The 11,797-nt window shown below is 34.0% G+C and overlaps 1 protein-coding gene and 1 pseudogene across 1 annotated transcript; both read left to right on the top strand.

Moving 5' to 3' along the window:
* The first annotated feature begins 2,351 nt into the window (after nucleotides 1-2,351).
* Nucleotides 2,352-4,408, top strand: LOC133832637 (lysine--tRNA ligase, chloroplastic/mitochondrial-like; annotated as a pseudogene).
* A 4,352-nt stretch (nucleotides 4,409-8,760) lies between these two features.
* LOC133829251 (pre-mRNA-splicing factor SLU7-A-like) lies at nucleotides 8,761-10,910 on the top strand. The gene is made up of 2 exons (XM_062259088.1): nucleotides 8,761-8,985; nucleotides 10,623-10,910. The coding sequence occupies exons 1-2, from the start codon at nucleotides 8,889-8,891 to the stop codon at nucleotides 10,781-10,783; spliced, it is 258 nt and encodes an 85-aa protein (XP_062115072.1). The 5' UTR covers nucleotides 8,761-8,888; the 3' UTR covers nucleotides 10,784-10,910.
* The last annotated feature ends 887 nt before the right edge of the window (nucleotides 10,911-11,797 follow it).

Genomic DNA, 11,797 nt, shown 5'->3' with positions numbered 1-11,797 from the left:
TTTAGTTTGGTTCAAGGTGCTAAACGATAGAGATCTCATTTCACTAATTAATATTAGTTTACTGAAATATCATTTACAAGGAACTAAGTGTTTTAAGGATAAAATACAATGAGTGGTACAACGGTATTTTAGTCTCATCTCATTGTAGACCGTCTATTGAGGATCGAGTGACAATTATGGTTGTAACAATGGATAATTAATAACGTATCTATATTTGTTATAGAGCGTTCTATGAATTCAAGAGTGCAATTACGAGTCTTTAGCAGAGTCACGAGGAATTAATAAGTTAGTTAATTTATTTGTTAGATTTATGATAACTTATTGGAGCTTGATTTCATAGACGCATGGTCCCCACTGTACCTTGGATAAAATTATCTAGATAGTCTCAAAAAATTAATTTAATTATCAACTGTAATTATCAAAGTTGACAAGGTCAAATTTAGATAGTTTCATAGAGTTGTACAATTTAAAGAAGAAAAGAGAAATCAAGCCAGATTTATTAATTAAGATAAATTGGTATCTAAATTAATAAATAAGTTTAAATCAAGGTTCAAATTATAAATAATTAATATGATAAAGAATATAAATAATTATTTAATTAATTAATCAATCAATAGAAAATAATACAGGCCTTGATTTTATGTCCAATGGGCTTAAAATCAAATGGGAAATTTCACGGGCCTAAAGCCCATGATAATTTCTACCTAGGGCTGTTAATTGGCTATCATTTTATTGATTTTTGAATTAAATAAATGATTCTATAAAAAGAGTGCTAAGAGAGAGTTGAAACACAAGTTTCTGAAAGATTTTAGATTCTTTGTAAACATAAGTCATTTTCTAAGCCTTATTGTTCTTTTCTCTTCTTCTCTCTGTATCTATCTCATGTGTTGATAATTTCCCACTCTAGTCTAGGTGATTCTAAGGATACTTTGGAAGACTTTGAAGAAAATTGAAGATCGGTTCAGTTTCTTGGTAATACTCTGTGACAGAAAGAATACAAGGGTTAGAGAAACTGAAGGAATGACTCATTCATTTTGCTGCGTATAATGTATGTATTCTTAAAATTATTTCTCTTTGAATTCAATTTTAGAAACATGTTCTAGGTTGTGTCATATTAACTTTTTTAATATTAGATCTACATGAAAATAAATAAAAATGTTGTATAATTTTTCCCAACACCCCTGCTGTAGTGTCCTTAGTGTTTAGGAACACCATCCTGAGTACTAAGTCCACAACTTGGAATTTTTTATCTTTCACTCTAGAGTTGAAGTATTTGGCTACTTTTTGTTGATGTGCTGCTACTCTGAGACTTGCCTTTTCTCGTTTTTCTTCGATTAAATCAAGTGACTCTTCTATCAGTTGATGATTCCCCCTGATCATATGTCTCCCGTCTATGTGATGGGAGAGTGAGTGTAACTGGCAACATGGCTTCATACCCAAATGCCAGAGAGATTGGCGTATGCCCTGTCTCCATTCTTTGATAGTCTTGTTCCACTATACCAAATACCCATTTCCATAACACATGAATATAGTACTAATAAAAAAGTATTATGAAAAAGTATTATATATGGGAACTTAATGAAAAAATGGGCGGTAATTTATTTAGCCATCGCGCCACTTAGCTTTTTTTTCATTTCCTTCAACATTTCAACACAAAGAAGAGACCCATTTCTTCGGCTTTGTACGGTCTCCAAACTCCTCACTCTCTTAAATCTCCTCCTTCGCTCAAATCTCCTCTCTCTCTCTCTCGTCTTTCTCTTTCTCTCTGTCAACCTATTTCCAGTCGTTGGGCTTCTCGGATTCGTTCTTCTCTTCGATCTTGGCAAGCCAGGTAAGTATTTAGTTGTAGATGTTAGATTTATCAGCTTGAATCTCATAGAATCTATAAAATCTGTGGTTTTCAAAATTAATTTTTGATTTTGCATATTGCTGGGGTTTTTTTGCATGAAGGATCTACAAGAACAAAGGTAATAGCATATGGTGTGGTCGACGATGTGAGGCTGGAAACGGGGCTGGGTTTGAATCTTAGAGCTAGGTTGAAGTTTGAGGGCTGGTTAATTTGCAGAGAAAGGGTCGAGAAGAAAGGGAGAGAGGTAGCTTGATATATGTATATATTAATTAGATTTATCTTTATTAAAATAAATGTTTAAATCTGATTTTCTTCTTCTTTGAATCATATTATTGTGTTGGGATTCTCTAGAATGTTATTTGCCGAAAAAGTTTGAATTTGAATTTGAGATTTGTTCCTTGAACTACTTTTCAATAAGTAATGCCCATAAACTGTTCGGCAAAATGTGTGTTAGAGGGACATTTTTATTTCAATACTGCTCAATAAACATAGGTTTGTGTGGATGTGTTTTGTGTAGATAGAAGAATTGAGAAGCAAGGGGATGGAACCGTATGCATATAAGTGGGACAGGACTCACTCTGCTAATCAGCTGCAAGAGACTTATAAAAATTTAGAAAATGGCGAAGAAATGAATGGTGAGCAAGAAAATGTATCAATAGCCGGAAGAATTGTGGCTCGTCGAGCATTTGGATAGCTTGCATTTCTCACTCTAAGAGATGATTCTGGGACAATTCAGGTATCCACACCTCAGCTTTCTGTCCTTACAATGATCTTGCCATCTCTTTGTTAGATGGATACTTATAATAAAGTAAAAATATAATAATAAGATGTGATTAGGTGGTTTAGTTCTTAAAAGCATGTCTATTTTATGGGATGCTTGATCTAAAATATATAAGTTAGTTACCTTTTTTTTTTTAAAAATGGGGTGTTTTCCAAAGTTTGTAAATTTTGGCGGGTAGGGATGGTTTCTTCAGAAATTTTCTATAAATCTTTGCTCACATTTAGTATGGAAGAATCCTCACTCAAGTTGTTCAATGTTTGAAACAGCTTTATTGTGCAATGGCGAGATTTTTAAGTGATCAGTTTGATGAGCTTAAGAATCTTGTCGATATTGGTGACATACTTGGTGCAAGTGGCTCAATTTAGCGAACTGAGAAAATCAAGTACTAAAAAAATTTATCTTTTGCACCTATTTGCGATTAGGTGCTGATTCTTGAAGTTATAGGTACTTCTGGGTGAAGCTATTCTTACCATATTTGTATTGGAAGCTATTTAGATAAACCAATGACATTTATAAAAAAATGCCATTGGCTTTGACTGGCTTCTTACTTTTTTTGTGATTTCCCTTTGAGGTGAGAAACTAATTGAACTTATTTCTTTGTTTCTTTAGGGGAGCTTTCTGTCTATGTGAACTCTTTTGCAATTCTTACAAAATCTCTACTGTCCTTGCCAAAAAAATATCATGGTCTAACTCATGTGGATAAGCGTTATCGGCAACGGTAAGTTGAGTTTTCTGTTTCTTTTCACAGTTTGAGTGAGAGTGTGTCTTATGGGAAATAACAAATTGTTTTCTACTGGATGATGATAGCCCACAATTCGTTGCAGTGGTTCTTGCAAAAGACTTGTCTAAATGGCTTTTTAAATAAAATATATATTTTTTGGGGTATACTTGGTTATAACTGAACTTTACTTTTCTTTTAAAGGTACATTGATATGATTTCCAATCCTGAAGTAGCTAATGTATTTTGGAAGAGAGCAAAGGTAAGTTAGGCTGAGGAGTAATTAAAGACCTTTTAGTTATTTAAAGTATATGTTCTTTCCAGAAATAGTATTTTTATTAACTTGAGGACCTTAGAACTATCTTACATGATTGCTTCAAGTGTACTTCGCTTCTGATGAAGTATTTGAATAGACAAAAATAGCATTAAATGACCTTTCCTGAGTTGAAGCACAATTCATTGGATTTTTTTTTTTTCTAAAAAAAAGGTTACAGGGTTATAATTTCTATATTAACTTCCTTAACAGCATTAACACTTGAGGAGATAATTTATTTATGCAAGTTATGCATATTTTATCTTTCTTTTGAACAAATTTGCTCTAAATATTAGAGTGCTTACGGTGGTTGAATGTATTTAGCAATTTTGGAGTTGTTGAAAACTTGAGCAAAAGAAGGATGGTATACCAAGTTGTTTCTAGTATGGGAATTTTGAAGTATACATATATAAATTCAATATTATTCCCTAGATAGAGTGGTTGAGGCTTCTTGTTGTTTATACATTAAAGATGTTTTGCTATTTTTTCTTTTTGGTGAATTAGATTGTATTAGAGTTACGCAAGACACTGGAATCTTTTGGATTTATCGAAGTTGAAACTCCAGTTCTACAGGTTTGTGGATTTTCTAACCGTTTTATGGTCATATGGTTCATATCAAGATTTAGCATTTCTATAATGGAATTTGACTTTATAGTTTGGCTGAGTTCTTATGTAAGATTACCGTTACTTCTGGTGATGCTTGTTCAATTGCTTAGCTTTTGTTCTTGGCCAAGATACAACTTATAGAATACCCTATTCTAGAATTTTTAAAAAATTGTAAAGATGACTGGAGGTTGAACTGTTGAAATACTTAGCTGGGAATTCTTTTGGTTCATATTTTATAAATTTTGATTAACTGTATTCATTTACAGGAATAGATTTTACTTTTTCTGTATATGACAATTTTTTGGTGCCTTAATTTACATACATTAGCATTGTTTCTATTTGAAGGTTGGTTTTTAATTGACTTAATCAACTAGGGAGCAGCTGGTGGAGCAGAAGCAAGACCATTTGTTACCTACCTTAATTCGTTAGGAAGGGATCTTTATTTGAGGATAGCAACAGAGCTCCACTTGAAGAGGATGCTGGTGAGGATTTAAAGTATATTCATTTTCTTTCGAGTGCTATACTAACATGCATAATCTCTTCAACCGCCCTCTGGTATTTCCAAGGTGTAATTTCTCCAGTTTAACTTGGTCATTTTCCCAAAGCTGCTTTCTAATTTTTTTTCATTAGTTTGTGTGTATATGTCATATTTTATCACTTCCATGGCAGTATTGTTTTTCTAAGCAAGTTTTTTCTGTGTAAAGATTTTATAAAACATTCGCTGTTTCCAATGTAGATTTCTTTTAATGATAATTCTTGAGCTCTTCTTTATATCTGTACAAGAGAACACATACAGACAAATTCTTATCCCTCTCTATGCCTACACCAAATTTCTCCTCTTTATAGATTTTACTTTTTTTTTTATATTGGTTTATATAACTATTCCCATTCATTAGTTTATTAAAGTTCTCATTTCTTACAATATATATATGTATAAATGTATATATTTATCGAGAGGGAGATGTGCACAGTGCGTAGTTTTCTACTTAGTACTCTCAGTGTCAACATTTATAATCTTGTCCATGAAGATCAATGCATATTTGCATATCCATCTAATTTATTTTTGTTTTTTTCTTTTTGGTTTGTTCTACCAAACTTTTTCACTTGGATGCACGTTTTTGGTTCCCATTATAAAAAAAAAATCGACTATCATCATTTACTTTTCTCTCCATATTATTTTTAATCTTTTGCACTAAAATTAAATCTCTGTGGATGACAGGTTGGACGGTTTGAAAAAGTTTATGAGATTAGTCGAATATTTAGAAATGAAGGGATTTCAAATCATCACAATCCAGAATTTAAAGTAATGAAATGGAGCATAAGATTAAGGCCTGGAAGATTTTTCACAGTTCCTGTAAGATTGGAGGCTTTTTTATTTCCTTATTTCCTGGACTAGGAAACTTGACACTTACAGTTTTTCTTAACTTACAATTTTTCCTCTTATTGGCATGGATATCTGAACCCTCATTTGTTTTTTAATTTAGGAGGAACTGAGAGCACCGTATGAGTCCAAGATCTTATTACACTCTCCCTCCAGATCTTATTTTCTGCTTCCTCAGCGGTAAGAGCCTTCTCTACAGCCTGGGCATAAGTCGTTCCCCCAGGAACAGTTGTAATCCTCACATCCTTGGCTATCATAGCATTAAGCCCTCTGATAAATCTGTCTTGCCTAGCTACATTAGTAGGCACAAGATCTAGTGCGAACTTCGCAAGTCTGTCAAACTTCAGGGCATATTCTGTGACTGTTATAGTGTCCTGAACCAACCCCACAAATTCATTCACCTTCGCTACCCTAATGGCAACATTGTAATATTTCTGGCTAAATAAATCCTTAAACCCTTCCCAACTTAGAGTGGTAACGTCCCTAGTCTATGATGCCCCTTCCCACCAGATGCGGGAATCCTCTCTCATCATATAGGTGGCACAAGCCACCATGTCATGTCCTTCTACCCTCATGAAATCCAGGATAGTGGTAATCATAGTCATCCACTGTTCGGCCTTCAGTGGATCAGGTCCTCCCTAAAAAATTAGGGGCTGCTGCTTCCTGAACCACTCATACAATGGCTCCCATTTGTTCCCAACCTCTGCTGACTATACAACTAGTACCGCTACAGGTGGCACAATAGGGGCAGCACTCCCTGATGGAGCCTGCTGTTGCAGATTCGAATATGCTCATCCTAGCTCTGTAGCCATGCTTGCATGTCTGCCATAAGTTGCTGCCAGTTCTCAGGGACTGGCAGAGGGGTCTGGCCCTGATCATCATCCCTTGACTCAGGCCTACTGCCGGTAAGTCGTATAGATTGTCTTAGACGCATAGCTATCCAAGTTAATCTGCAATCAATGACTCGATGGTCACACTATGATGACAGGGTAATAATCCCTCCAAGATCCATCATTGAAACTCAAACATTCACAAACAATAAAGATATAACAGTTTATCCAAGTATTCATCCATATATTCATTCACATGCATATTAATGCTAATAAGCATGCCTCAATATCATCACACATTAGTCAAGGGCGAGGCCTTATTAGGATCTCATGCCTCTTATTAATCATACAGAAATCATAATTCATATTCCTTTCTAATCATTTAAGAATATAATCATGTATACACAATTACCAAACCCTGAGTCGAGCTTGTCTTTCACGGTGAATGTACATGTCCAGCCAGTCTTCAGGAACCCTTAAACCTAGGACACTCTGATATAAAGTTGTAACGCCCTGGATAGCCAAGATCGTTACACTGTATGTTTATAAAGGTGAAAGACTTGCTAATCAAGTCATTTTGTTAGAAATGTTTTACTGAAACTATAATTGAACTAGGATTAAAAGATTTTGGTCACAAAGTTACATTTCATATAATCAAACATTTTGAACATGGAATCCCATTAGTAATAATGTTTAAAAGACAGTTTACAAAATATCCAGGATAAAAGTATAGCTACTAGCCACTATAAGGGCAAAACAGACATTTAGGCTTTCCCCGCCCTGTACTACTCCGCAGCCGTGGCAGCTGTTCAGTTGACTATGTACATTCAGCCTCAAAGCTCTCCTACTTAAGACTGGTCTACTTTACCCTTGTCTTTACCTGCACCACATAGCACCTGTGAGCCAAGGCCCAGTAAGAAAACAGAATAACAGAGCATAATCATCAATTAAACAATCAAATAACTCATATAGTATGATCATATACTTAACAATCCAAAATATTCACATAATCAGGCATTTAGCATACCAAGCTCATCAATTAACATTAATAACCAATTCACATATAATAACCAGGGTCGATGCCCTTAGGTCACACTCTCTATTTATCCCACTGACTCTAGCCCACTTAAACCGAGCTCAATGAACATTAAGCTGTCCTCAGCTACCAGTGGTTGAGCCGTGCCGTGTTCACAAATATTGATTCCAACACTCTTAGGTCATTTATCATATGTCCCATGGAATAATACCATCTATGAAATCATACAGATATAGGGAGCTCTTAGTCCCAACATAATCACAAAACCGGGTGCTGTTTTCTTACCTTTGATTTCGTTAGCTTGATTAGTGAAATCGACCCTCAAGCACGATCCTGTCTGAGCCCTAGCGTACACCTAGTCATAGCCATAAATTAATAACATCACCAAACTTCAATTCCAAAACCTAGCCTCGGGACTAATCCCGAGCCCTCGGGAAGCCCTAATTCCACCAAACGGGGTGGTGGAATCAAACCCCGATCCCCTAGGCAAAAACCCTAAGAAATAACCGAAAAACCCTATTCTGGAAACAGGGTAGCGCTACAACACCATGAAAAGGGTGCTATGGCCCTACACCCTGAGCCAAAAATTCCCCAAGCACCCAAGCCTAGCGTTGTAGCGCCCAAGGGCTAGCACTACTTCCAGGGCAAAAATGCCCAGATTTATCTCCTTCGAATTTCCTCAAACCAAAACCCCCTAAAACCTTTCCAAACTTCAACCAAATATCAAAACAAGCCTACCATCATCTATAACTCACCCCATAAGTCCCAACCATATGAAATTCAACCACATGCACCCCCACTACAACAAAAACTCATTTCCACAACACAAAAATTTAACACTTTTAAAAAAGTATTATAATAGGTAAATAAATGTATAGGGGGGCTTAATATTTTGGAGCCTAATTTTTCCCCAGCCTCCCAAAAATTTTACAAGGTCCCAATTGAAAAACAAAAAAAAAAAAAAAACCCACACAGTCCTGATTCCCCTCTCTCTCTCTCTCTCTTCGTTTCTTTGTACATCTCTCTCTCGTTCCATTGTCAAAGGTTTACCCCGTCTTTCTCTCTCTTCGTTTACCCTCTCTCTCTCTCTCTTCATTTCTCGACCACATCTGCCCAGGAGGAGGACAGATAAGCTTCGGTACAACTAAGATCAGGAAGGTCACAATTTCTTCTCCTCCCGTAAAGTTCTTTTCTTCATTTGTTTTTTTCTTCTGCGACAGCTGAATCATATATATATATCTCAATCTCTCTCTCAACTCATCTTTTGCATTTTTTCGCTCAGAAAAGTAAAGGTGGGACATTTGCATCTTTTGCATTTTTTGCATTATGTGGGAAATTGTTTAATCGTTTTCTTAAGCAGTTTTCTTGAATGAAATGAAATTTTGGGGTTTTCGAGAAAAGGGAATAGAGAATTTTGAGAGTTCTGTACCGAATCGTGGAGTCAAGCATGTATTCTTCTTTGATCCAGATGGTAAAGCTTTTTTTCCTTTATCTATATATGTATTTATAGTATGAATAATGAGTTTTCATTCACTTGGCCTTGTTTGGATTCATTTGGTGCTGGTATTGCTAGAATCTCATTCCTTTATCTATATATGTATTTTTTTTATGTGTTCACACTAGTTTTTAAGATCTGTTTTAGGAAAAGTGGGGGTAAAGAGCAAGATATGGAGACTACGTACAATAGAGTTTTCATTCACTTGGCTTTGTTTGGATTAATTTTGCTTGGTGGCTGTGTGATTTGGGATTTATAAATAAGACCAGTTCCAGGATCCAACCTTCTTTTTTCCATTTGCAAAGAAACTACAAAATATGATTTAATGAAACTATGAGTGATTCTAGTTTTCGTGTACTCAAATTACTACTGCCTTTTGTTATTATTATTGTTAGATGATCAAATATAATATATATTTATAATTATATAACTCATTGTAGCGTATATATCATGAATTTTTTAACTGCCCATTTCTTAGCTTCTTCATTTTCTTTTCGAGAAGAACATGAAAAACTAACTATTTTTTTTTATCTTACCTTTATACATAAGGCTTAATAAGTAGGCCACTTTGGCCATATTGTTATTTACTTATGATCTAATAACTTGTCATGCACTTCTTTTTCATAGTTGTTAAGTTAATGACTTGGTTAGTGTATATGCATAAATATATACATTGGCAACCGAAACTTGCCTAAGCAGTAAAACAATGATAACTTAACAATGGAACATTGGCAGCTATATATATAGTTAAGGTTGACTTGGTCTTAGGTGTAAATAGGTATAGTTAAAAGTTTAGACTATTAATTTCTGTTTGTTTCATCTTGACTATGAGCAGGGCTTTGTAGAAGGGTCATTTGGTTTCATTTTCTGAAATTTTTACTTCAATTTTTCATGCACATAATGTGTTTGAGAAAATACCTTATAGAACAAAAATTATGTTAATAGTTTTTTTTTGCTGATCTAACTTCTATACTATTCTGTTACAGAAGGGTCATTTGGTTTCATTTTCTGAAATTTTTGCTTCAATTTTTCATGCACAGAATGTGTTTGAGAAAATACCTTATAGAACTAAAATTATGTTAATAGTTTTTTTTTGCTGATCTAACTTCTATTCTATTATGTTATATCAAGTTATTTCTTTGGGTGTTTTTCTTTGGTCTCAATTGTTGTATAAAATAATGGAGGTGTAGTTACAAACGTATCATATTTGTACACACTTCTCTTTGATTCACAATGCTATCTCCACAAAGAAAAGAAAAAAATGCTTTTGTTGGATGGTTTTATGTATTTTAAAGTGTTGGTGAGAAACTTATTGATTGTTGAAGGTACGAAATATTATTTTTTGTTTTTTAAATTGAAGTGCATAATTTCTTCACTTAGCCATGCTTATTTCTTCTAGAATCAATGTAGTGAGTATGTACAAATGCTCATTTCCTATTTTAAAACAGAGTAGGCATAGCCAAATGTATATGATGTGTTCAAGGAAATGTCTGACGGAACAACACAATTGTGTTAATATTTTTTTTTTTACGAATTTATTTTAAGATATTTTATTGTTGATGTTTTGGATGTGCTGGCATGAATTGTTAGTCTTACTGTATTGGGCTTTTCAGTGGCATTTAAATCTTGGGAGGATCATAGAAAACAACTTGAATTGGAGAAGGCTCGTAAATCTGGGCTTGCACCAACAGAGGTTGATGAAGATGGCAAAGAGATTAACTTTCATATTCCTCTATATGTCATTTTTGAGAACCGGTATGCTTTAAATTTCTGAGATTGCTAAATTATTTTTGTGAGAGTGTAATGTCTAAACTGGATATTTATGTAGCATTGTTCCTTTCTAACTTATTGTTAGAGTTTGAAACTTGAGAGGAAATTAAAATTGGATCCAAATTATACTAAGTCTTGGTATGACAGACGTGTCCAAATATTTCAATCATAAAAATATATAGAAAATGAGCTTGCGAGAAGTAATTGGAACTTAGTTAGTGAGTGGCATCAATTATAAGTTGACAAGTACTCACTTTTAAATATTATTACAAAAAAATTAATTGAAATAATGTCATTGGAGGTACAATAGATTGTTGCATGAATAGCTTTTTGGTTGATTGAATAAACATAATTATATTGGTTCTTCATGACAAAAACATATATCATTGAGGATACATATGGAGAATTATGGTGATTTCATTACTAGAACAATAAGTATTGGTAGCTTCCAATCTATATATATTCTATATGTAGTTATTTAGTACTTGATGTCACATGATGCTGATATGCAAGAGGGGTTTCTGGTTCAGATTGGTATAATTTAATTAAGTTGTTTATTGACTTTTAATATTAATATCAGTGCCTATTAGTTATTAAGCATCTAGGCTACGAATTGATGCTAGTAGGAGTGACTAGTAATTATTTATTTTTAATACCAAAATTAGTGCCTAGTAAGTCACTATAATTAGTCAAAATTGTGCTAGTGCTCTCTGTGTATATATGTTATCTCGTCTACTTGGTGCCACTTACACTCTGTTTTTGTCCTTGACTATAAAAAAATTATGCACATTCTTGTTGATTAAGATTCTAGGTCCTATATATGGATGCTTTGCTCAGCTCTCTTTCCTAAATAAAAGAGTTAAGTTGGATGTATTATTAAGAAATTTGATTTATTGCATTGTAATTTAATCAAATACTTTTTTGTTCTTGAATTTTTGTAGCTTTTGTGCTGTAAAGACTGTTCTTTCTCTGGTCTTCATCAAATAAATTGAATCCTTTAGTGCAGAAATTAGCTCTA

The sequence above is a fragment of the Humulus lupulus genome, chromosome 4, assembly GCF_963169125.1.
Source record: "Humulus lupulus chromosome 4, drHumLupu1.1, whole genome shotgun sequence".
NCBI classification, from domain to species: Eukaryota; Viridiplantae; Streptophyta; class Magnoliopsida; order Rosales; family Cannabaceae; genus Humulus; species Humulus lupulus.
Note: the sequence above shows the minus strand (reverse complement) of the source record. Positions and strands in the feature narration are given on the sequence as shown.